Source organism: Salvelinus namaycush, chromosome 18 (assembly GCF_016432855.1).
Source record: "Salvelinus namaycush isolate Seneca chromosome 18, SaNama_1.0, whole genome shotgun sequence".
Classification (NCBI taxonomy): domain Eukaryota; kingdom Metazoa; phylum Chordata; class Actinopteri; order Salmoniformes; family Salmonidae; genus Salvelinus; species Salvelinus namaycush.
Genome location: NC_052324.1, coordinates 37029626 through 37056536, shown reverse-complemented (window position 1 = coordinate 37056536; position 26911 = coordinate 37029626). Strand labels below are relative to the sequence as shown.

Below are 26911 nucleotides of genomic sequence, written 5' to 3'. Positions count from 1 at the left end.
CCCGTTCCTGTAGGTTCATGCTCTACAACATTCGCAGAGTACGACCCTGCCTCACACAGGAAGCGGCGCAGGTCCTAATCCAGGCACTTGTCATCTCCCGTCTGGATTACTGCAACTCGCTGTTGGCTGGGCTCCCTGCCTGTGCCATTAAACCCCTACAACTCATCCAGAACGCCGCAGCCCGTCTGGTGTTCAACCTTCCCAAGTTCTCTCACGTCACCCCGCTCCTCCGCTCTCTCCACTGGCTTCCAGTTGAAGCTCGCATCCGCTACAAGACCATGGTGCTTGCCTACGGAGCTGCGAGGGGAACGGCACCTCCGTACCTTCAGGCTCTGATCAGGCCCTACACCCAAACAAGGGCACTGCGTTCATCCACCTCTGGCCTGCTCGCCTCCCTACCTCTGAGGAAGTACAGTTCCCGCTCAGTCCAGTCAAAACTGTTCGCTGCTCTGGCACCCCAATGGTGGAACAAACTCCCTCACGACGCCAGGTCAGCGGAGTCAATCACCACCTTCCGGAGACACCTGAAACCCCACCTCTTTAAGGAATACCTAGGATAGGATAAAGTAATCCTTCTAACCCCCCCCCCCCCCCCTTAAAAGAGTTAGATGCACTATTGTAAAGTGGTTGTTCCACTGGATATCATAAGGTGAATGCACCAATTTGTAAGTCGCTCTGGATAAGAGCGTCTGCTAAATGACTTAAATGTAAATGACTTAAATGTTGATTAAAGCAGAACTAGTGTTAGGGCTCTATTCAATCCGTATCGCGGAAGTTCAGAGTTACATCGTGATTGAAATTTAAATGCAACATTCCCGCGTTAGCGGAGACTGCATTCATGGTAAACCTGTATATATTGGCTCAATCAGAAGTTACCTTTACATTTCTATCACACAAGCTGTAACGCTTCAGCGATGAAGTTCGAATAGAGCCCTTTGTTTTTGAAGGTTAGCCGTGGTAGGAACATTAAAGAGCAGGGGAACCTGTGTCTTTCTGAGTACACGATTATGTCACACAGCGCTGGCTGTCAAAGGTCACGCTTAAATTAGGCCTACAGATTCAACTTGCTAATATGACACTGTCGTCACCTTCTCTTGGATTTGGATAAATCTTACAGTAGAGTAGGGCTCATGTTACTGCTGAGTGTGTGTGTGTTCTATATGGAGCAGTGTTAGGTCTCTACACCATGGGCAGCTGCCTGACTACTACCATCTTCATTCTCCACGGTGAGCAATCAAGATCCATGGACGGACATCAGACTAGGCTACCATTTCAAACAGTGTTTCCCAGTACTTTCTAATAGAAATAAGTGACTTGAAACATATCTCCACTATGAGCATTCAAGACTTCAAACTAGCTTATGATTTCAAACAGTATTTCCCAGAGCTTTCTAATAGGAATATATGACTTTGAAACATCTAAGCACGGAGGTGAGAGAGGTAGAGCACTGATCCCCTTCAAAATGACAGTAGAAAACCTTCAGAGAGGACTGAGGAAGCAAATAGCAAGGGTTTCCCAAACTTAAGATGAAAAAGGAAAAACATGGTTTTCACCAAACCAGAGGAAGAAGAACAGGGTTTCCACCAACCAGAGGAGGAAGAACAGGGTTTCCACCAACCAGAGGAGGAAGAACAGGGTTTTCACCAACCAGAGGAGGAAGAACAGGGTTTCCACCAACCAGAGGAGGAAGAACAGGGTTTTCACCTATCAGAGGAAGAAGAACAGGGTTTTCACCAACCAGAGGAGGAAGAACAGGGTTTTCACCAACCAGAGGAGGAAGAACAGGGTTTTCACCAATCAGAGGAGGAAGAACAGGGTTTTCACCAACCAGAGGAGGAAGAACAGGGTTTTCACCAATCAGAGGAGGAAGAACAGGGTTTTCACCTATCAGAGGAAGAAGAACAGGGTTTTCACCAACCAGAGGAGGAAGAACAGGGTTTCCACCAACCAGAGGAGGAAGAACAGGGTTTTCACCAATCAGAGGAGGAAGAACAGGGTTTTCACCAACCAGAGGAGGAAGAACAGGGTTTTCACCAACCAGAGGAGGAAGAACAGGGTTTTCACCAATCAGAGGAGGAAGAACAGGGTTTTCACCAATCAGAGGAGGAAGAACAGGGTTTTCACCAATCAGAGGAAGAAGAACAGGGTTTTCACCAATCAGAGGAGGAAGAACAGGGTTTTCACCAACCAGAGGAGGAAGAACAGGGTTTTCACCAGTCAGAGGAAGAAGAACAGGGTTTTCACCAACCAGAGGAGGAAGAACACGGTTTTCACCAATCAGAGGAAGAAGAACAGGGTTTTCACCAACCAGAGGAGGAAGAACAGGGTTTTCACCAATCAGAGGAGGAAGAACAGGGTTTTCACCAATCAGAGGAGGAAGAACAGGGTTTTCACCAACCAGAGGAGGAAGAACAGGGTTTTCACCAATCAGAGGAGGAAGAACAGGGTTTTCACCAATCAGAGGAAGAAGAACAGGGTTTTCACCAACCAGAGGAAGAAGAACAGGGTTTTCACCTATCAGAGGAGGAAGAACAGGGTTTTCACCAATCAGAGGAGGAAGAACAGGGTTTTCACCAATCAGAGGAGAAAGAACAGGGTTTTCACCAATCAGAGGAAGAAGAACAGGGTTTTCACCAACCAGAGAAGGAAGAACAGGGTTTTCACCTATCAGAGGAAGAAGAGGAATAAACCCACTTGGCACAGATATCAATTCAACGGCTATTCCAAGTTGGTTCAACGTAATTTCATTGAAGTGACGTGGAAACAACATTGATTTAACCAGTGTGACACCAGTGGGAACAGAAGGGGAGATCAAACAGAGAGGCTAATTATTCAAAAGTGGACCAGAAACCTGGGGGAGGGAGAAAAACATTTGACACTAAAGCCCCTATGTGATGGTTTGTGTCTGCGTTCCTTGGAGTCAATTAGCCTTTCTAGCATCAAAGTTCTGACCTAAATGAGATAGAAAGAGAGAGAGAGGAAAGAAAATCGCCCTCAGTCCAGAACCCTTTTGACCTTTGTCAATGCATGGTGACTGGTTTTCCACTGCTGTGAGGCTGGGTACGTCCTAATCCATGGTGTTTAGGGTATTCATTGTTAGGCCACTACTTTATGAATGATTCAGACTGGAAAAACACAGTCATTTCTTTCACCTCACACAACCACATCTGTCTGTCTTATGGTCAGCCGCCTAACTGTGAAGGTCTGCCTATCTGTGATGGTCTGCCTATCTGTGATGGTCTGCCTAGCTGTGATGGTCTGCCTATCTGTGATGGTCTGCCTATCTGTTATGGTCTGCCTATCTGTGATGGTCTGCTAGCTGTGATGGTCTTCCTATCTGTGATGGTCTGCCTATCTGTGATGGTCTGCCTCACTCTGATGGTCTGCCTAACTGTGATGGTCTGCCTAACTGTGATGGTCTGCCTATCTGTGATGGTCTGCCTAGCTGGGATGGTCTGACTATCTGTGATGGTCTGCCTATCTGTGATGGTCTGCCTCTCTGTTATGGTCTGCCTCACTCTGATTGTCTGCCTAGCTGGGATGGTCTGCCTAACTGTGATGGTCTGCCTATCTGTGATGGTCTGCCTATCTGTGATGGTCTGCCTAGCTGGGATGGTCTGACTATCTGTGATGGTCTGCCTATCTGTGATGGTCTGCCTCTCTGTTATGGTCTGCCTCACTCTGATTGTCTGCCTAGCTGGGATGGTCTGCCTAACTGTGATGGTCTGCCTATCTGTGATGGTCTGCCTATCTGTGATGGTCTGCCTAGCTGGGATGGTCTGACTATCTGTGATGTTCTGACTATCTGTGATGGTCTGCCTATCTGTGATGGTCTGCCTATCTGTGATGGTCTGCCTTTCTGTTATGGTCTACCTCACTCTGATTGTCTGCCTAGCTGGGATGGTCTGCCTAACTGTGATGGTCTGCCTATCTGTGATGGTCTGCCTATCTGTGATGGTCTGCCTAGCTGGGATGGTCTGACTATCTGTGATGTTCTGACTATCTGTGATGGTCTACCTCGCTCTGATGGTCTGCCTATCTGTGATGGTCTGCCTATCTGTGATGGTCTGCCTAGCTGGGATGGTTCTGGCTATCTGTGATGGTCTGCCTATCTGTGATGGTCTGCCTAGCTGTGATGGTCTGCCTATCTGTGATGGTCTGCCTATCTGTGATGGTCTGCCTAGCTGTGATGGTCTGCCTATCTGTGATGGTCTGCCTCACTCTGATGGTCTGACTAGCTGTTGTTGTGGCTGAGGAGAAGGAAACAATTCAAACCCCAATACATGTGTCATAGGCCTGAGATCACTGATGTTATGCCAGGTGAGATCACTGGTGTTATAACAGGTTAGACCACTGGTGTTAGGCCAGGTAAAATCCCAGGTGTTAGGCCAGGCGAGATCACAGGTGTTAGGCCAGCTGAGATCACGGGTGATAGTGCAGCTAAATATAATGACAGTATTGAGAAAAGGAATGTTAGCCTGTATATCTTGAATAGGTAAGAATCAAAGACAAGATCTTCAAGTTTTACTGCTTATTGTCAACTAGCCTACATGGCTGTCATTGTAAATTAATTTGTTCTTAACTGACTTGCCTAGTTAAATAAAGGTTAAACAAAAAATAAAAATACATCTATTATCATTATGAACCTACAGTTATCCTGAAGATATTCCTTCATGCATGTGTGACCATGTAAGAGTAAACAGGAAAGATCAACGTAAAAATGTTTAAGGACATTAGAGAGAAAATGATTCTCTTCCAGAAACACTCTTGCCTCTTGCCTTATTTCCATTGCATCAGGCAGAGGGTGAGTATGTGTGTGGAAAAAGGGAACCAAGAGGGTCCGAGTCATGACTCACAGCAACCAGTGTTCTTCTGACGCAATCCACCTCTCTCTCTCTCTCTCTCTCTCTCTCTTATTCTCCTTCTTTGTCCCCCACCCTCTCTCTCTCTGTCGACGTGGCATGTGTGTGTGTGTCCTGTCACGCAGACCACCTCAACAGTGTGTGTGTGTATTGTTTTCTCTGTCGAGGTGGCAGACACACTCCCCAGCCCCTCACCAAAAAAACAACAACACAGAATAAGAGGTTTTCGCACTTACAGGTTTTCATTCAACTTCAAGTTTCCTTCAACTTCGAAGCTTTATCAATTAAATGTCCTTTTATATGTAGGGATCTGGCCTTAATGAGGTCGAAAAAACCTCACACTCCATGCTAGCTCCTTAAAAAGAAGAAAATAACCTACCTATGGAGGTTAAATACAAATAACAAATAAATACAACAGCTTTTTTTTCTACAGGCATGGTCGACACTGATAGTAGCAAGCATGCATGGCAGCAAGACTTTGGTGTGACCATCAATAATTATGAATGGGATTATAAATTATTAATTATGAATTCTTACCAATATAAAGAAAATATGTTGTTTCTATAAAACTCACAAGTAGCGATCTGAGGCATTGCATTTCAGTGCTAGAGGCGTCACTACAGACACCCTGGTTAGATTCCAGGCTGTATCATAACCGGCCGTGAATGGGGGTCCCATAGGGCGGTGCACAATTGGCCCAGCGTCGTCCTGGTTTGGCCGGTGTAGGCCGTCATTGTAAATAATAATATGTTCTTAAACTGACTTGCCTAGTTAAATAAAGGTTCAATAAGTTACAAACTACACCTGTTGTCAGAAGTCAGTATCGCCCTGCATGCTCTGGGGAATGTCCCAAATGTAAGCAGTACAAAGGTACTTACATCTGATCTGCACAAAATATTTAGCTCTAATGTGGTATGCTGCTATATTAACAATTATTCAATCACGGTTAGATGACACGAAACCTGTTGTGGTTGTTTCCTCTGGAAAGACTGACTAATGTCCTCCAAGGGAAACCCGTTGCTGTATGTTTGGAGCCCTGTAGTTCGGGTTTATAGGAGATGAGGGTGCAAATATACTGTTGAAAGGGATTGCCAACCCATACTGTAACCCTCCAAGCATTTGGGTGTTGCTCTTTGTACCATTCGGAATTCTGTTGTAAGGCAGGTCCTCACCAGACATCACCGGCAACAACGTCGCCTATGGGCACAAACCCACCGTCGCTGGACCAGACAGGACTGGCAAAAAGTGCTCTTCACTGACGAGTCGCGGTTTTGTCTCACCAGGGGTGATGGTCGGATTCACGTTTATCATCGAAGGAATGAGCGTTACACCGAGGCCTGTACTCTGGAGCGGGATCGATTTGGAGGTGGAGGGTCCGTCATGGTCTGGGGCGGTGTCACAGCTTCATCGGACTGAGCTTGTTGTCATTGCAGGCAATCTCAACGCTGTGCGTTACAGGAGGAAATAGATTACTGGAAAACTGAGAGAGAGAGAGCGGGGGGGGGGGGGGGGGGGGGGGAGAAGGTTGAGAGAGAAAGAGAAAAATAAAAAAATTGAGAAAGATAGAACGAGAGAGAAGGATTCATTAGATTTCATTATTTTTACTGGGTCATAGCAACCTCCTCAAGCCTCATACTGCGATCTACAAGTTGTGACCAGCGAACTGCGAGCGCATGCACGTCACCAATTACACACCTCTCCATCGCCATGGTTTCACTTCCTGTACATGTGGCAAGTCGGCTCTGTTACAACGAAAAGCAGCCTGCCTGTCTGTTGGAAAGATACAAAATCTCCCCTCAAACCAAACCCTCCCCCACAGTATGACTGTTATTCTTCTGAAGAAACCCACATGTAGGCTAAAACCACATAACAAAAACACAAAACTGCATCAAGTTATTATATCCTTCAGGCTACACTCTTAGAAAAAAAAGGTGCAATCTAGAACCAAAAAGGATTATTCGGCTGTCCCCATAGGAGAACCCTTTGAAGAACCCTTTTTGATTCCAGGTAGAACCATTTTGAGTTCCATGTACCCTTTGCACAGAGGGTTCCACATGGATCCCAAAAGAGTTCTACCTGGAACCAAAAAGGGTTCTACCTGGAACCAAAAAGGGTTCTACCTGGAACCAAAAAGGGTTCTCTTATGGGGACAGCCAAAGAAACCTTTTGGAACTTTTTTTTCTAAGAGTGTAGGAATCACATACCTAAATACTGCCTAGATATGTTTGAATGAAACCATTATTTTATCTTTCAGTTACTTCAACCCCCATATACCAACTGTCATATCCAGAAGCACTAGCATAGCATATCACATAATGCACCAGGACCAGGATTCACATTCTGGATCCCTGTCTCTATCTAGGAAAATGACCTTTCCTCCAGGCTACCATATGTTTGACTACTTAAACAGTAAAGTAACTAAGCAAATGACAGAGGAAGGGAGGAAGGAGGGGGAGAAACAGCCTGTCACTGTTTATTTTTTCACTTTTCTCTCTCACAATTTTTTTCTTTAAACAGGCAACCCCTTGTGGCTTGGTTAAAAGTGCCTGTTTGTTCTTGTGGGGAAGAACACAGACAGTCAATGTGATCACAGGACACGCGCGCGAGCACATACACACACACACACACACACACACACACACACACACACACACACACACACACACATGATTAAGCCTCCCAAAAAATGTGAAATCTTATTTGTTTTCATGCAAACCACCCACTGAATTGAGACTTCCTGTAGAGACTAGTAGAATTCATGTTAGAGCCTCTGTTTGTACAGTTTGTCCTCTCAACGTCAAAGGACTGATGCAATATTAAACAGTTCTACAGTATATTGAGCTTGTGGACCAAAGGTCAATAAGTCAAGGATCAATATGTGTTCTCTTTGGACTAATGATCTGTTTAATCTATGACTTGGGAGGTCACAGGACACAAACAACTCTTATTGGAAGGAGCTAAATTGGGTCAGATTCCACAGATTTAAAAACTAGGGATGGAAAGAAGCTGAACATTATGCTTTATAACATACGTTGCACAAGCTAAGAACAAAAACAATGTGGTTAATTATTGTTTGAACCATAAATGAAAAACACTGAGAGTACATCACCATACTGTCATAACCAGTGTGCAACAGGTGGTGTTTCCCTGCCGCTCTCTGTGAATTTGGAACATGTGTCCTTGACTTTAACATGATTACTTCAGTCTCCTAGTTGTGAAGATAGACTTTAGGTCAAGGGTGCCTGGCTGGCAAGCGAGATAGTGAGCCACATGCCACTTTGAACTTGGATGAAGTGACATTTGGGTTGGGACTTGGTTGAACAATCATTTCACTATCATTCTTCTAAAACAGTGTTCCTTCACTACACATTTTTGGAAAAATGTTAAGAAAACGTTAGATTTGTTTAAAACAATTATGCAAAATGGAGAGTGGCAGGTAGCCTAGTGGTTAGAGCGTTGGGCCAGTAACCAAAAGGTTGCTGGATTGAATCCCCAAGCTGACAAGGTATAAATCTGTCGTTCTGCCCCTGAACAAGGCAGTTAACCCACTGTTCCCTGGCAAGGCCGTCATTGTAAATAAGAATTTGTTCTTAACTGACTTGTCTAGTTAAAAAGAATAATACCTGAGTCCATAGTGCCCTGATCTCTGTCAGCAGGATTACAAACCTTCCAGTTGGATCAATTAGCCTTCCAGAAAAACGGCAGTAACTGGCCATGGTATATCTACCACATGAACCATATTATTTATTTCATTTAACCTTTATTTAACTAGGCAACTCAGTTAAGAACAAATTCTTATTTATAATGATGGCCTCCTGCGGGGACGGGGCTTGTTTTTGATATTTTAATAAAAAACAAAAATGTTCCCCAAGTTGTTGTTGCTATGGTCACACATACACTCAACTACCCCATCAGAACAGAAAATATAAGCTTGTTTTACTCCAATTTGTAAACAATGTAAATGTAAACAAACTCTGTATTGCCTCAAAACATGGTTAAAACTATAATTTTGATATCATGGAGGGTCAGTCCTTGCATCCATAGCTCTGTCTATGAATTTGAGAGTGGTAACATTTCTCCAGCTTCATCCTTCAGCTTTTGAGGACACTGCTTTGTTATTGTCTCAATGAAGGACTGTAGCTTTAAAGGTCCAGTGCAGTCACAATTCAGTTTTTTCCTATGTTTTGTAAAAGAGCGAGAAAAAAATGATGTGATCAGTGCTATTTCCTGATAGTTGCTGGGTGAAAAAACACTTCACACAGGGCCTTGTAATCAGCAGGACTTGCATGGGTGGAGATTTGGCTTGCCTGGTGACATCAAGTTAATAGACCAATAACAAAGAGAGTTACAAACCTCTCTGCCAATAGCAGCTAGTTTTCATCGTACATATCCCTCCCATTAGGCCCCTCACTCAGACCATTCCCAGACGGTACTTGCAAAATTCTTGTTTGAAAAATATTTTTTGTTGTTGCTAAAAAGCTATTTTTGATTCTTTATTGATCGTCTTAATGGAACACGATGACCGTAAGGTACTTAATTGTTACCCAGAAATGATTTGGTATTGAGATCAAAACAGCTGCATTGGACCTTTAATAACTGCAAACGGTAAATCTGTCACAGAACAAATATTTAATTGAGAGCTATTTTTTTCACCTTCATATTTCACATCACAGGCCAGCCTTTTGACTTCACAACCTTTCACACTACAAACATGCCTCTCTCTCTCTCCTGGTCTGCCAAGTTCGCTTTCTCTACTAATCAGCAACAGAGAGGCCTTTCCATAATTGAAGAGTAAATATTGAATTTTCGGCGGCTGGCTTTGTTGTTGTGAGATTAATACAGTTGGCTAAAAAAGCACAAGGACACAGAATTGTGCAATCCGGAATATTCCAATTTACTTAAACTTTTACTGCAGTGGGCTAAATCAGGGTCACACAGAGTGTTTCTTGGTCGTCTTAAACAAATCTACTTTGAAACAAAAGTATACACCTCACACACATGGTTATGGGCTTAAAAAGAAGAAGACACCTGTACCATGTCAGATATAGAGTTGAAATGTGTTACATTTTAGGTTTGCATCCCAATATTACACTTTATATACATCACAGAATACTGAAATATAACAAAACTATTTGACATAGAAACACCAGATTTTCTGTGTTTATTTTCTTTTTTACGTTTATTAATTATGAAATCATGATTGTTTTTTTTCAAACAGTCCACCCATGAGGCCACTAGGTCATTTGAATGCAGGAAAGGGATTCTAAACCCCCACAAGTGTTGCTAAAAACCAGCTAACAATATCAACTCTACTGACTTTCTCCTTGACCAGATCACGTGATCAAGGAGAAATGGCTGATCTTAACAGTGTGCTCAGAATTGAACCTGAATGAGAGGATGAAAGAGTTCTTGTCTCTCCTCATGTCTCCCCCTCCCTGTTTTCTGTGTCCATAACTCCCTCCTTCTCCGAGGTTAAGACATATCGGTTCAAACTCAGACTGCGCAGCATTCCTGCAATGTGTGATGGATGCCCCTTCCCACTCCCCACCCCCATCGCCCTCAGCTCTCTGCCCCTCTCCATTTTCCACTCACATCCCCCTCTCTCTCTCCCTCTCCCCTTCTCCCACAGAACTTTCCCCCTCTGGGTGTCTACAAGGCCTTTAACCCTACCCAGCGGCAGTTTACTCCCCCTCCCCCCATCCAAGGAGAAAACACACAACAGCTAATCACAAAGGATAAGGAAGCTAGAAGGTTCTCTGCTGAGTCAAAACATTGGGGGAAAAGCACACAGCAGGAATGGTGATAACCAGAGCAGCAGTACAAGCCTTCAGCAATATTTGGCAATTTTGGCATATGGTCTGAACCTGGGGATGAAAACAACACATGCTATTGAAATAACCTTGACCTCATAACAGTTATTTCATTATCACATAATTCACATGAATGATTTTCACATTCCTCCACACTCTAAAAGACAACTGTGGAAGCACTGAATTCAATATGCAGTAGCTCTCAACCAGTCTACTTAGGGTCTACTCAAACAGACAGGGTAGAGGGATAGAGGGGTAGAGGGGTAGGGGGATAGAGGGGTAGAGGGGTAGGGGGTAGAGGGATAGGGGGGTAGGGGGTAGAGGGGTAGGGGGGTAGAGGGGTAGGGGGTAGAGGGATAGAGGGGTAGGGGGTAGAGGGGTAGGGGGATAGAGGGATAGAGGGGTAGGGGGTAGAGGGATAGAGGGGTAGGGGGTAGGGGGTAGAGGGGTAGGGGGTAGAGGGGTAGGTAGGGGGTAGAGGGGTAGAGGGGTAGGGGGTAGATGGATAGGGGGGTAGGGGGTAGAGGGGTAGGGGGGTAGAGGGGTAGGGGGTAGAGGGATAGAGGGGTAGGGGGTAGAGGGGTAGGGGATAGAGGGATAGAGGGGTAGAGGGGTAGGGGTAGAGGGATAGAGGGGTAGGGGGTAGGGGGTAGAGGGGTAGAGGGGTAGGGGGTAGAGGGGTAGGGGGGTAGAGGGGTAGAGGGATAGGGGGTAGAGGGATAGAGGGGTAGGGGGTAGAGGGGTAGAGGGGTAGAGGGATAGAGGGATAGAGGGATAGAGGGGTAGAGGGGTAGAGGGATAGAGGGGTAGGGGGTAGGGGGTAGAGGGATAGAGGGGTAGGGGGTAGAGGGTAGAGGGATAGAGGGGTAGGGGGGTAGAGGGGTAGGGGGTAGAGGGATAGTGGTGAAGGGGGGTAGAGGGGTAGAAGGGTAGGGGGGAAGGGGGTAGAGAGGTAGGGGGGAAGAGAGGTAAGGGGAAGGGGAGTAGAGGGATAGAGGGGTAGAGGGGTAGAAGGGTAGAAGGGTAGGGGTAGTGGGGGTAAGGGGGAAGGGGGTAGAGGGGGTAGAGGGGTAGGGGAGGAGAGGGATAAGGGGAAGGAGAGTAGAGGGATAGTGGTGAAGGGGGGTAGAGGGGTAGAAGGGTAGGGGTAGTGGGGGTAGGGGGGAAGGGGGTAGAGAGGTAGGGGGGAAGAGGGGTAAGGGTAAGGGAGGTAGGGGGGTAGGGCGTATGGTGGTAGGGTGGTAGGTGGTAGGGGGTAGGGGGTCTGGTGATAACAAGAGTAGCAGTAACTAGTAGTAGTAACTCCTAACCTTAACCCTAACCTTAACCCCTAACCCCTAGCCTAGCTAACATTAGCCAGCTATCTAACGTTAGCCACCTAGCGAGAATTCGTAACATATCTTACGTTTTGTAAATTCGTAACATATCTTACATTTTGCAAATTTTTAACATATATTACAAATTGTATTTTGCAACATATCATACCAAATGGGTAATAGACACGAAACGTAACATATCACACTAAATGGAATACTGTGATCTACATACAGAATAATACGAAATGCACCTAGACCAGGTTGCACCCACACACACCCCACACACACCCCACAAACACCCCTCATCAAATCTATATGGGGATCTGAGGTAAGCATATTTACTACCTTGCTGTGTAATTTATCAATGTGACTTCCTGTTATCTTATTAACTCATTCCAAACTGCTCTGTCATGAGGCCAGATGAGGCCATGGAGGCCTGTCATCATCATCCCTGGCCAGGGGAAATGAGTTGAGAGGGGAAGCAGTCAGACCTCAATTTGATTAAATGTTCAGCAGTCTTATGGCTTCGGGGGTAAAAGCTGTTAAGGAGCCTTTTGGTCCTAGACTTGGCGCTCCGGTACCGCTTGCTGTGCAGTAGCAGAGAGAACAGTCTATGACTTGGGTGGCTGGAGTCTTTGAAAATATGTTGGGCCTTCCTCTGACACCGCCTGCTATATAGAGGTCCTGGATGGCAGGAAGCTTGGCCCCGGTGATGTACTGTGCCGTACACACAACCCTCTGTAGCGCCTTGAGGTCGAATGTCGAGCAGTTGCCATACCAAGCGGTGATGCCACTGGTCAGGATGCTCTCGATGGTGCAGCTGGAGAACTTTTTGAGGATCTGGGGACCCATGCCAAATCTTTTCATTCTCCTGAGGGGGAAACGGTGTTGTCGTGCCCTCTTCACGACTGTCTTGGTGTGTTTGGACCATGATGGTTTATTGGTGATGTGGCCGCTAAGGATCTTGAAACTCAACCCGCTCCAGCCACGTCGATGTTAATGGGGGCCTGTTCGGCCCTCCTTTTCCTATAGTCCACAATCAGCTTCTTGCTCACATTGTGGGAGAGGTTGTTGTCCTGGCACCACACTGCCAGGTCTCTGATCGCCTTCCTATAGGCTGTTTCATCGTTGTCGGTGATGATGCCTACATCAGCAAACTTAACATTAGCGGTGTTGACGGTGTTGGAATCATGCTTGGCCACGCAGTCGTGGGTGAACAGAGAGTACAGGAAGGGACTAAGCGAGCACCCCTGAAGGGCCCCCGTGTTAAGGATCAGTGTGTCAGAAGTGTTGTTGCCTATCCTTACCACCTGGGGGCGCCCCGTCAAAGAGAGAAATAATGGTGTCTTTTTGTAGGCACTAACTCCGCCATGGTTCGTTGGGGAAAGCCTATGAGTAAAATCAATGGCGTTTTTTTCGGGGGGGGGGGGGGGGGGGGAACGGGGGGAGAAACCCCGAAAATAATTTCTGTGGTAAACACAGGCTTAGGAGATCTTCATCAGCTAACTTCACTTTTTGTGATTTTTTTTAGAATTTAGGTAATAATAAAAAACAAGCTATTTCATAATGTTAACTGACTGTCATTATCTCATAGAACAAAACATATAATATCTCTTATACCTATGTTAACCTCAGACATTATTTGGGGAATTTATTCCAAAGTCCTGATCTTTCTCCATACATTTTTCCCGTAGGGATGGCTGAACGAACCAGAGGTAATTTGTTTCCGGGTTTTAGGACTACAAGCTGGATCTATTACAATGTCAAGCGCTTACAGGACTTTGAAAAGCTCTATATAATATACTATACAACAGAAATTGAAGAGTATTTTTCTCCGCTCTGCTGATTAATACTTTTGTCCACTCATACTGGAATAATAAAAGCTTTGTTACAAATTTTAAGGATTTTGTTTTGCATTATAAAAAATGTATAATAATTTAGATGTATCTGTGGTTGCTACAGCACCCCTACTTCCTGCGCCTATGTAGAGTTCCAGATACAACGTTAACGGGGGCTCTGGTGTCCCCTAAAGCCGTATATGTTCAGCAGCCTTTTCATCTTTAATGCAATGAAACCCAGTTTTCAATTGAGCTCAAAAATTTGACCTCGACGTGATTTGAACACGCAACCTTCTGATCTGGAGTCAGACGCGCTACCGTTGCGCCACGAGGTCAGATACTATTAGCTTAAAACTGTCTAGGTTGTGAAAGTGCTGGTTGGCAGAAGGTGGTCAGAAGGTGGTCAGTATCTCATGGCATACTCACGCCCACGAAGCGCACGGAATGGTGACGCGACCAACCGCGCAGTGGCTGTGGCATGTTTACGTTGATTTCTTTTCCTGCAATGTTACATTCTATGAAACGTCTCAGACGCAGGATATACTTACAGGACTTCGTGGCGCAACGGTAGCGCGTCTGACTCCAGATCAGAAGGTTGCGTGTTCGAATCACGTCGGGGTCATTTGTTTTGGAGCTTGAAAGAGAGTGGACTCTAACCAGTAGTAGAGGTGAAAAGGCTACTAAACCAACATGAAAAACACAGTCTGGCCGTAGTCAGGAAGTAATATCATCAGAGAATGGTTTGTACATTCCGGGAAAGGTTAAGATGTTTTTCATATAGCCTGCTGTGTGTTGCTTATACAGCCGTACAAAAAAAATAAAAGGCAGTCATCATCAATCATATCAATCAGTCTGTTATTATTATTGATGTATCTGTACCTCGATGGCAACACAGAGGTCAGGTAAGCAAAACACCCAGGGCTGTAAGCCACCCAGCACCTTGAGGAAGACCTGGGGTCGCACCTTGGGGGTCCGCTCGTCTTCTCCAGCACCCGGCCCACCCCTCGGTCCCTGGACACCTCGCAGGCAGACTGTTCACAGGCAGGATGTATAAACAATGATGTACATACTGTATACTCAGTGACTCGTGTTTGCATCTCAATGTGAAAAAAACTGTTTGCATGTTCTTCACAAAGAGGGCAACAGATGCTACTGAGCCAGATGTCTATGTGTCAGGGGAGAAGCTCCAGGTGGTATCTGATTTTAAGTACCTTGGCATCATACTTGATTCCAACCTCTCTTTTAAAAAGCATGTGAAAAAGGTAATTCAAATAACCAAATTCAACCTAGCTAATTTCCGATTTATACGAAATTGTTTGACTACAGAGGTAGCAAAACTGTACTTCAAATCTATGATACTCCCCCACTTAACATACTGCTTGACTAGTTGGGCCCAAGCTTGCTGTACAACAGTAAGACCTATTCAGTCTGTCTACAAACAGGCTCTCAAAGTGCTTGATAGGAAGCCCAATAGCCATCATCACTGTCACATCCTCAGAAAGCATGAGCTCCTGAGTTGGGAAAATCTTGTGCAATACACCGATGCATGTCTTGTATTCAAGATCCTAAATGGCTTGGCTCCCCCTCCACTCAGTATTTTTGTTAAACAGAAAACCCAAACATATGGCAGCAGATCCACAAGGTCTGCCATGAGAGGTGACTGTGTAGTTCCCCTAAGGAAAAGCATCTTTAGTAAATACGCTTTTTCTGTGAGAGCTTCCCATGTCTGGAATACACTGCCATCAGACACACATAACTGCACCACATATCACACTTTCACAAAATGCTTGAAGACATGGCTAAAGGTCAATCAGATTTGTGAACATGGTCCCTAGCTGTGTGTTGCCGCTTTCCATGTCTGTTGTCTGTAACTTGTGAGGTGTGGAAACACTTTGTTGCTTTTATGAATTTTGTCTTGCTGCTTTTTGTTCTATGTTGCTCTGTCTGTATGCTACGTCTTGCTTGTCCTATGTTGCTATGTCTGTATGCTATGTCTTGTTCTATGTTGCTATTGTCTATATTGTAATTGTTTTTAATAACCTGCCCAGGGACTGCGGTTGAAAATTAGCCGGCTGGCTAAAACCGGCACTTTTACTGAAACGTTGATTAATGTGCACTGTCCCTGTAAAAATAAACTCAAACTCAAACTCAAACATACAGACATGCACAAATGACACGTATAAACACACTCAGAAACATACAGTACACACACAACTATATATACTTGTGTATGTGTGCATAGTTACCACACACACACACCACTACCCTAACCATTCCCCCCGAAGCATACCTCTGGTCAACTTCCCAGGGGAAACATAAGGAAGTACATTCTATGAAAGGGCCTCAGACACAACAACAAATCACAGGACTTCCTGGTGCAAAGGTAGTGTGTCTGCCTGTAAATCAGAAGGATGCATGTTCATATTATGATGCTTTTCTGCATGAAAACACAGATGAGGTGCAGACACATTCCAACATTCAAATCCATGTAATGGGTATTACAGGCATCATCCCACACGTTGTTGCTGTTGCTGAAAGCAATTTCATTATTTTTAACCTCGGTTATCGAATTGGTCACATGACAAGGGACATGGGGAGATTGGATCACATGACGCAGGGACTGAAACCTCTGGATGCCACTGTCCAGCCTCTTTCTGTACGGAGAGAGAGGGAAAGGAGAGTAGAGGAGAGGAGAGAGAGGGGTGAGAGAGAAGGAGGGAGAGAGAGAGGGAGAGAGAGAGAGAGGGGCAGAGAGAGAGAGGGAGCAGAGAGACAGAGGGAGAGGAGAGCAGAGAGATGGTGGAAGAGAGAGAGAGGGGCAGAGAGTGAGAGGGAGAGAGGGGAGAGAGAGAGAGAGAGAGAATATGGAAGAGGAGAAGGAAGGAGAAGGAGAAGCAAGGAGAGGAGAGAGAGGGGGAGAGAGAAGGACAAAGGAGAGCAGAGAGAGGGAGAGAGAGAGAGAGAGAGAGAGAGAGAGGGACAGAGAGAGAGAGAGGGACAGAGAGAGAGAGAGAGAGATGGACAGAGAGAGAGGGACAGAGAGAGACAGAGAGAGAGAGGGGGTAACTGGCAACAAATACTTGAATCGGTTATAGAATTCTGCAAAAATATCCTCAGTGTTCAAAGTAAAACACCAAATAACGCAGAGCAGAATTAGGCCAATACCCGCTAATTATCAAAATCCAGAAAAGAGCCGTTAAATTGTACAACCACCTAAAAGGAAGCGATTCCCAAACCTTCCATCACCTACAACCTCTCCCTCAATGTGAGCAAGACAAAGGAGCTGATTGTGGACTACTGGAAAATGAGGGCCAAACAGGCCCCCATCAATGGAGCTGTAGTGGAGCGGGTCAAGAGTTTCAAGCTCCTTGGTGTCCACATCACCATGAACTATCATGGTCCAAACACACCAAGACAGTTGTGAAGAGGGCACGACAACGCCTATTCCCCCTCAGGAGACTTGAGATGGGTCCCCAGATCCTCAAAAAGTTCTACAGCTGCACCATCGAGAGCATCCTGACCGGTTGCATCATCGCCTGGTATGGCAACTGCTCGGCATCTGACCATAAGGTGCTACAGAGGGTAGTGTGTACGGCCCAGTACATTACTGGGGCCAAGTTTCCTGCCATCTAGGACCTATATACTAGGCGGTGTCAGAGGAAGGCCACAAAAATTGTCAAAGACTCCAGTCACCCAAGTCGTAGCCTGTTCTTTCTGCTACCGCATGGAAAGCGGTACCGGATTGCCAAGTCAAGGACCAAAAAGCACCTACCCCCAAGCCAGCTGAACAATTAATCACATTGCCACCAAAGATACATTTTTTATTTAACTAGGCAATTCAGATGTAGAACTAGAACACATTCTTATATACAATGACTGCCTACACCAGCCAAATCCAAACAACACTGGGCCAATTGAGCTCCACCCTATGGGACCACCAATAACAGCCATTTATGACACAGCATGGATTTGAACCAAGGAGTTTGTAGTGATGCCTCCAGCTCCAGTGCCACTCAGGAGCCTCATTACAACTATGTAATTATATTGTATTACTTTTTATTTTATTTTTCACTTTAGTTCATTTCGCAACTATTTTCTTAACTCTATTTCTTGAACTGCATTGTTGGTTAAGGACTCGTAAGGGAGGGAGGGAGGGAGGGAAGGAGAGGAGGGAGAGGAGAGCACAGCAGAGGGAGGGTGGAGAGGGAGGGAGGGAGGGAGAAAAGAGCACAGCAGAGAGAGTGGGGAGAGAGAGGGAGAGCACAGCGGGGGGGGGGGGGGAGGGAGGAGAGCACAGGAAAGAGAGGAAAGCAGAGGAGAGAGGGGAGAAAGAGAGGATGGAGAGGAGAGAGAGGGAAAGAGAGGAGAGGGCGGTGTGGCACTGTGACAGAGGAGAAAGGGAAGGGATAGTGAGATGCATACAGGTGCGATACTTGATCCTCTGACATTTACCTTCATTCATTTAGCAGACACAGAATTACATAACAAGGTCTAACAGGGGAATTTAATGACTGAAGGTCATATTTAGTTTAGAGTGATCAACACAATGTTGAGCATATATTGAGTTTCCGTAATACATCAATGAATTGTCATGATACTGCTTGGCTAGTTTCCCAGATGCTCGTGTTGTAGTACTTGTTCAGTGACCAATTCAGTGCTGGTCGAAGGTCCTGGGTGACCAGGCAGTATGATGCTGTTTCCTAGAATGCACCCCCTTATCTTTCTGCTGGGAATAAAGTTGACAAGAGGCATGTTTTTCGAGAGGTCAATGTTGTCGTGAGAAACTGAACATCTTGTGCCAACCAGCTCTTCTAAAGCTCTAACAGCTCAGGCAGCTTCTAGAGCCCTAACAGCTCAGGCAGCTTCTAGAGCCCTAACAGCTCAGGCGGCTTCTAGAGCCCTAACAGCTCAGGCAGCTTCTAGAGCCCTAACAGCTCAGGCAGCTTCTAGAGCCCTAACAGCTCAGGCAGCTTCTAGAGCCCTAACAGCTCAGGCAGCTTCTAGAGCCCTAACAGCTCAGGCAGCTTCTAGAGCCCTAACAGCTCAGGCAGCTTCTAGAGCCCTAACAGCTCAGACAGCTTCTAGAGCCCTAACAGCTCAGGCAGCTTCTAGAGCCCTAACAGCTCAGACAGCTTCTAGAGCCCTAACAGCTCAGGCAGCTTCTAGAGCCCTAACAGCTCAGGCAGCTTCTAGAGCCCTAACAGCTCAGGCAGCTTCTAGAGCCCTAACAGCTCAGGCAGCTTCTAGAGCCCTAACAGCTCAGGCAGCTTCTAGAGCCCTAACAGCTCAGGCAGCTTCTTTCACCCTTCAGACATTATTTCCTAAAGGTCTTAATGATGAATTGCCTATGTATGTTATGTTGTGAATACGAACATGAATTATGCCCCTATTTAAGATTACTCTGATGTTTTTCGTACGATGTACCCAATGATTTATGAAAACTTATTGTGGTTTAACAGACGTGTTTAATACGTCTTATTTACACACTTTATTCGAATATTTATGAAATGTATATTGTTATATTTGGTAGCACTTCTTTGTTTTTCCTTGGCCTCCAACCCCTTTCGACGTGTGGAACGGATGTGGGTGGGGCTAGGTCTACATAAGGGTACTAATTTAAAAATCTCACAAAAGCTCTGACGAAGGCCGCGAGGCCGATACGTAAAGCTTATTAAAGATCAGTGATACTATCAAGAGCAGTGTGCGTTTTCCTTTTTCATTCTTCCTGTGGAGAGATTTAAAAAAAAACATGACGAGCTATGGACTTTATTTTCAAAAGTTGACCTGATATCTCTGTTGAATGTGATTCATTTTGTCAAATAGTTCATCAAGAAGAACATTAGGAAGAAAACCTCTTATCTGCAAAACTTTTCAGGAAGTGGAAAATAACATTTTCAAACTTTAAACTCTAAATGAATAAACATTTCTTGGTCCTAGAGTCATGAAATGTTCAGGGTACATTTTGAGGAGTTACTGCTTTCAATACATGTCAAACAATGACAGCAACGCTATGTATTGAGAAGATCTGAAGGTATCAGTGTCCCTCAGCTCTGAATAATTTTCAGAAGAATTTGACAGGAGAGTTGGACTTCTGAGACAAAAATGATCTCATATCTCCCTCTGCTGTTCATATGCTGTAATGACTTCAAATTCAGATTAGAATGAACAGAGACATGATACGGTATAAAAGTAGGGCTCTGTGTTTTGCGTGATCATGTGACATGCTCGGATTTGAACCTTTATTTAACGTTTTTATTTATATACATATATATAATAAAATATAATCTCAGATGGTCCAGCACCATCCTCAGACAACTGCTTTCCTTTTCGGGGTAATTCTGCTTTCTGGATACGGCTTAAAATACAAGGACACAATCTGGCAACACTATGGTACAATACAATGCTATTGCACTGAATCTTCATAAATAGAATGGGATACATGAATCAAAACATTAAATTACACCAAACACAATTATACCATTGATATTAGCTGTGACAAAATGTGTCATTTGGTGAAACAGACCTGTTGGTAATGTACTAAACTATTGTGCTAGATTCCTCATAGGACCCCCCCCCCCCCCACCCCCCCGTTATAATAGCCAATAACTCAACAAAAAAAGTAAGTAAGATTTCATCAATATAGTTTAGTAATTATCTCCATTTATTAATGTATTCTCCGGATTAAATATCCTCTTGGAAATTGTCCAGCAGGATATTCAATTGCAGAGAGATCTCCAATTATAAGAGCTTTGATGTAAATAATGAGCCCAAATGTTGATTCATTTTTCATCAAAGAGTTTTATATTAAATACTTTAATTTAAAGCAAAGAAAGTCCCTCCCTTCACTCCAATACCGGCATCCCAAAGAGCACACTACCCCCTATATAGGGCACTACTTTTGACCAGAGCCCTATGGGCCCTGTTTAACAGCAGTGCGCTACATAGAACATAGAGTGCTATTTGGGACACACCCATTCTTCCATTCTTCAGGCGACAATGCGCCATTGAGGCGGGCGAAGTGAATGAGCTCAGCTGAATATCTCTGGTGCCCAATTTCTGGATTTGAGACATAACTCTGAGGATTATGGAGAACAGCAGTTAATTGCGTAAACCAATGAGGCTGAATGAGTCCTTGATTTTACGACTCCTTATTTTGAGGACGGGGGGCTTTTCTCCCATACTGACAGACTATCTGGGAGAGGCTTTCTCTCTATCTAAGAGGCAGGGTGGATTGAAGAAATTACCTTTTGTTGTACGAGAGGGGCAAACATCTCTATGAGGACAGATTGTGTCATCATCACATCAGAAGGAAGGCTGTTCCTATGACAACAGGTTCCGGGTGTTTGAGTTCTGTGCGTAGATGTGTGTATTTGTGTGTGTGTGTGTGTGTGTGTCTGTGTGTGTGTGTGTGTGTGTGTGTGTGTGTGTGTGTGTGTGTGTGTGTGTGTGTGTGTGTGTGTGTGTGTGTGTGTGTGTGTGTGTGTGTGTGTGAGAGAGAGAGAGAGAGAGAGAGAGAGAGAGAGAGAGAGAGAGAGAGAGAGAGAGAGAGAGAGAGAGCAGATGTCCCTGCAGAGAAACGCTGATGGGAAACAGATAGGGCTGATTCTGTGCTCCACCCACCCTGAACAAGATGAGATGGAGTAGGATGTGATCCCCGAAACCCACGTCCCCTCCACACACACACACACACACACACACACACACACACACACACACACACACACACACACACACACACACACACACACACACACACACACACACACACACACACACGAACACACACACGAACACACACGCACACACTGAATCAGCTGACACAGAGAATTCCAAAGAGGTGTCAGCTGACACAGAGAGCTCCAAAGAGGAATCAGAATATAAAATACATAGAAGGAAGACAAGTCAGCTGACACGGAGAAGGAAGAGAAGTCAGCTGACACAGAGAAGGAAGACAAGTCAGCTGACACGGAGAAGGAAGACAAGTCAGCTGACACGGAGAAGGAAGACAAGTCAGCTGACACGGAGAAGGAAGACAAGTCAGCTGACACGGAGAAGGAAGAGAAGTCAGCTGACACAGAGAAGGAAGACAAGTCAGCTGACACGGAGAAGGAAGACAAGTCAGCTGACACGGAGAAGGAAGACAAGTCAGCTGACACGGAGAAGGAAGACAAGTCAGCTGACAGGGAGAAGGAAGACAAGTCAGCTGACACGGAGAAGGAAGACAAGTCAGCTGACACGGAGAAGGAAGACAAGTCAGCTGACACGGAGAAGGAAGAGAAGTCAGCTGACACGGAGAAGGTAGAGAAGTCAGCTGACACGGAGAAGGTGGAGAAGTCATTTGACACAGAGAAGGAAGACAAGTCAGCTGACACAGAGAAGGAAGACAAGTCAGCTGACACGGAGAAGGAAGAGAAGTCAGCTGACACGGAGAAGGTGGAGAAGTCATTTGACACAGAGAAGATGGAGAAATCAGCTGACACGGAGAAGGAAGACAAGTCAGCTGACACAGAGAAGGAAGACAAGTCAGCTGACACGGAGAAGGAAGAGAAGTCATTTGACACAGAGAAGGTGGAGAAGTCAGCTGACACAGAGAAGGAGGAGATGTCAGCTGACACGGAGAAGGAAGAGAAGTCATTTGACACAGAGAAGGTGGAGAAGTCAGCTGACACAGAGAAGGAGGAGAAGTCAGCTGACACGGAGAAGGAAGAGAAGTCATTTGACACAGAGAAGGAGAATTCAAGGAGGAGAATTCAGCTGACATGGAGAAGGATGAGAAGTCAGCTGACACAGAGAAGGAAGAGAAGTCAGCTGACACAGAGAAGGAGGAGAAGTCAGCTGACACAGAGGAGGAAGAGAAGTCATTTGACACAGAGAAGGAGAATTCAAGGAGGAGAATTCAGCTGACATGGAGAAGGAGGAGAAGTCAGCTGACACAGAGAAGGAAGACAAGTCAGCTGACAAGGAGAAGGAAGAGAAGTCAGCTGACACGGAGAAGGAAGACAAGTCAGCTGACACGGAGAAGGAAGACAAGTCAGCTGACACTGAGAAGGAAGACAAGTCACCTGACACAAAGAAGGAGGAGAAGTTAGCTGACAGGGAGAAGGAAGAGAAGTCAGCTGACACAGAGAAGGAAGAGAAGTCAGCTGACATAGAGAAGGAAGAGAAGTCATTTGACACAGAGAAGGAGGAGAAGTCAGCTGACACAGAGAAGGAGGAGAAGTCAGCTGACACAGAGAAGGAAGACAAGTCTGCTGACACGGAGAAGGAGGAGAAGTCAGCTGACAGGGAGAAGGCAGAGAAGTCAGCTGACATGGAGAAGGAGAAGTCAGCTGACACGGAGAAGGAAGACAAGTCAGCTGACAAGGAGAAGGAAGACAAGTCAGCTGACAAGGAGAAGGAAGACAAGTCAGCTGACGAGGAGAAGGAAGACAAGTCAGCTGACACGGAGAAGGAAGAAAAGTCAGCTGACACGGAGAAGGTGGAGAAGTCAGCTGACAAGGAGAAGGAAGATAAGTCAGCTGACAGGGAGAAGGCAGAGAAGTCAGCTGACACAAAGAAGGAGGAGAAGTCAGCTGACACAGAGAAGGAAGAGAAGTCAGCTGACACTGAGAAGGAAGAGAAGTCAGCTGACACAGAGAAGGAAGAGAAGTCAGCTGACATGGAGAAGGAGGAGAAGTCAGCCGACATGGAGAAGGAGGAGAAGTCAGCTGACACAAAGAAGGAGGAGAAGTCAGCTGACACAGAGAAGGAGGAGAAGTCAGCTGACATGGAGAAGGAGGAGAAGTCAGCCGACATGGAGAAGGAGGAGAAGTCAGCTGACACAGAGAAGGAAGAGAAGTCATTTGACACAGAGAAGGTGGAGAAGTCAGCTGACACAGAAAAGGAGGAGAAGTCAGCTGACACGGAGAAGGAAGAGAAGTCATTTGACACAGAGAAGGAGAATTCAAGGAGGAGAATTCAGCTGACATGGAGAAGGAGGAGAAGTCAGCTGACACAGAGAAGGAAGACAAGTCAGCTGACACGGAGAAGGAAGAGAAGTCAGCTGACACGGAGAAGGTGGAGAAGTCATTTGACACAGAGAAGATGGAGAAATCAGCTGACACGGAGAAGGAAGACAAGTCAGCTGACACAGAGAAGGAAGACAAGTCAGCTGACACGGAGAAGGAAGAGAAGTCATTTGACACAGAGAAGGTGGAGAAGTCAGCTGACACAGAGAAGGAGGAGAAGTCAGCTGACACGGAGAAGGAAGAGAAGTCATTTGACACAGAGAAGGTGGAGAAGTCAGCTGACACAGAGAAGGAGGAGAAGTCAGCTGACACGGAGAAGGAAGAGAAGTCATTTGACACAGAGAAGGAGAATTCAAGGAGGAGAATTCAGCTGACATGGAGAAGGATGAGAAGTCAGCTGACACAGAGAAGGAAGAGAAGTCAGCTGACACAGAGAAGGAGGAGAAGTCAGCTGACACAGAGGAGGAAGAGAAGTCATTTGACACAGAGAAGGAGAATTCAAGGAGGAGAATTCAGCTGACATGGAGAAGGAGGAGAAGTCAGCTGACACAGAGAAGGAAGACAAGTCAGCTGACAAGGAGAAGGAAGAGAAGTCAGCTGACACGGAGAAGGAAGACAAGTCAGCTGACAGGGAGAAGGAAGACAAGTCAGCTGACAAGGAGGAGGAAGACAAGTCACCTGACACAAAGAAGGAGGAGAAGTTAGCTGACAAGGAGAAGGAAGAGAAGTCAGCTGACACAGAGAAGGAAGAGAAGTCAGCTGACATAGAGAAGGAAGAGAAGTCATTTGACACAGAGAAGGAGGAGAAGTCAGCTGACACAGAGAAGGAGGAGAAGTCAGCTGACACAGAGAAGGAAGACAAGTCAGCTGACACGGAGAAGGAGGAGAAGTCAGCTGACAGGGAGAAGGCAGAGAAGTCAGCTGACATGGAGAAGGAGAAGTCAGCTGACACGGAGAAGGAAGACAAGTCAGCTGACAAGGAGAAGGAAGACAAGTCAGCTGACACGGAGAAGGAAGACAAGTCAGCTGACAAGGAGAAGGAAGACAAGTCAGCTGACGAGGAGAAGGAAGACAAGTCAGCTGACACGGAGAAGGAAGAAAAGTCAGCTGACACGGAGAAGGTGGAGAAGTCAGCTGACAAGGAGAAGGAAGATAAGTCAGCTGACAGGGAGAAGGCAGAGAAGTCAGCTGACACAAAGAAGGAGGAGAAGTCAGCTGACACAGAGAAGGAAGAGAAGTCAGCTGACACTGAGAAGGAAGAGAAGTCAGCTGACACAGAGAAGGAAGAGAAGTCAGCTGACATAGAGAAGGAGGAGAAGTCAGCCGACATGGAGAAGGAGGAGAAGTCAGCTGACACAAAGAAGGAGGAGAAGTCAGCTGACACAGAGAAGGAGGAGAAGTCAGCCGACAAGGAGAAGGAGGAGAAGTCAGCTGACACAAAGAAGGAGGAGAAGTCAGCTGACACAGAGAAGGAAGACAAGTCAGCTGACACAGAGAAGGAAGAGAAGTCAGCTGACATGGAGAAGGAAGAGAAGTCAGCTGACACAGAGAAGGAAGACAAGTCAGCTGACACGGAGAAGGAGGAGAAGTCAGCTGACACAGAGAAGGAAGAGAAGTCAGCTGACACGGAGAAGGAGGAGAAGTCAGCTGACACAGAGAAGGAGGAGAAGTCAGCTGACAGGGAGAAGGCAGAGAAGTCAGCTGACAAGGAGAAGGAATACAAGTCAGCCGACAGGGAGAAGGCAGAGAAGTCAGCTGACACGGAGAAGGAAGAGAAGTCAGCTGACACGGAGAAGGAAGACAAGTCAGCTGACAAGGAGAAGGAGGAGAAGTCAGCTGACAAGGAGAAGGAGGAGAAGTCAGCTGACACGGAGAAGGAGGAGAAGTCAGCTGACACAAAGAAGGAGGAGAAGTCAGCTGACACTGAGAAGGAAGAGAAGTAATTTGACACAGAGAAGGAGGAGAAGTCAACTGACACGGAGAAGGTGGAGAAGTCAGCTGACATGGAGAAGGAAGAGAAGTCATTTGACACAGAGAAGGAAGAGACGTCAGCTGACACAGAGAAGGAGGAGAAGTCAGCTGACACAGAGAAGGAGGAGAGGTCAGCTGACATGGAGAAGGAGGAGAAGTCAGCTGACACAGAGAAGGAGGAGAAGTCAGCTGACACAGAGAAAGAGGAGAAGTCAGCTGACATGGAGAAGGAGGAGAAGTCAGCTGACATGGAGAAGGAGGAGAAGTCAGCTGACATGGAGAAGGAGGAGAAGTCAGCTGACACAGAGAAGGAGGAGAAGTCAGCTGACATGGAGAAGGAGGAGAAGTCAGCTGACACGAAGAAGGAAGAGAAGTCAGCTGACACAGAGAAGGAGGAGAAGTCAGCTGACACGGAGAAGGAGGAGAAGTCAGCTGACACAGAGAACGAGGAGAAGTCAGCTGACACAGAGAACGAGAAGAATTCAAGGAGGAGAATTCAGCTGACATGGAGAAGGAGGAGAAGTCAGCTGACACGGAGAAGGAAGACAAGTCAGCTGACACGGAGAAGGAGGAGAAGTCAGCTGACAAGGAGAAGATGGAGAAGTCAGCTGACATGGAGAAGGAGGAGAAGTCAGCTGACAAGGAGATGGAAGACAAGTCAGCTGACACAGAGAAGGAGGAGAAGTCAGCTGACAAGGAGAAGGAAGACAAGTCAGCTGACATGGAGAAGGTGGAGAAGTCAGCTGACATGGAGAAGGAAGACAAGTCAGCTTACACGGTGAAGGAGGAGAAGTCAGCTGACATGGAGAAGGAGGAGAAGTCAGCTGACACGGAGAAGGTGGAGAAGTCAGCTGACATAGAGAAGGAAGACAAGTCAGCTGACACGGCGAAGGAGGAGAAGTCAGCTGACATGGAGAAGGAGGAGAAGTCAGCTGACACGGAGAAGGTGGAGAAGTCAGCTGACATGGAGAAGGAGGAAAAGTCAGCTGACACAGAGAAGGAAGAGAAGTCATTTGACACAGAGAAGGACAGAGGTGTCTTCTAGTCTCTTAGAATTAAGGGTTCCAAAAGGGTTCTTCAGCTGTTCCCATAGGAGAACCCTTTTGG

At 46.0% G+C, this 26911-nt stretch overlaps 1 protein-coding gene and 2 non-coding genes across 3 annotated transcripts; 2 read left to right on the top strand and 1 right to left on the bottom strand.

Annotated features, from left to right (window-relative positions):
• The first annotated feature begins 1403 nt into the window (after nt 1-1403).
• On the top strand, nt 1404-26849 carry LOC120062937 (enolase-phosphatase E1-like). Its single transcript, XM_039012991.1, has 7 exons — nt 1404-1430; nt 1562-2656; nt 21717-22602; nt 22703-23420; nt 23759-24225; nt 24326-25070; nt 26273-26849. Exons 1-7 carry the CDS (start codon nt 1404-1406, stop codon nt 26847-26849), a joined length of 4515 nt encoding a protein of 1504 aa, XP_038868919.1.
• Nucleotides 14090-14161, bottom strand: trnaw-cca. The gene has a single exon. It is a non-coding gene; the product is annotated as a tRNA-Trp (tRNA).
• Nucleotides 14377-14448, top strand: trnaw-cca. The gene has a single exon. It is a non-coding gene; the product is annotated as a tRNA-Trp (tRNA).
• Nucleotides 26850-26911: the final 62 nt, after the last annotated feature.

Bases quoted from the DNA above. Each gene is read 5' to 3' on its own strand.
- LOC120062937 (XM_039012991.1), top strand. From the start codon at position 1,404: ATGACTTTGAAACATCTAAGCACGGAG. The intron at 1,431-1,561 runs GTGAGAGAGGTA...TCACCAAACCAG, and splicing joins TGAAACATCTAAGCACGGAG to AGGAAGAAGAACAGGGTTTC. The intron at 22,603-22,702 runs GTCAGCTGACAC...GACACAGAGAAG, and splicing joins GACATGGAGAAGGATGAGAA to GAGAATTCAAGGAGGAGAAT.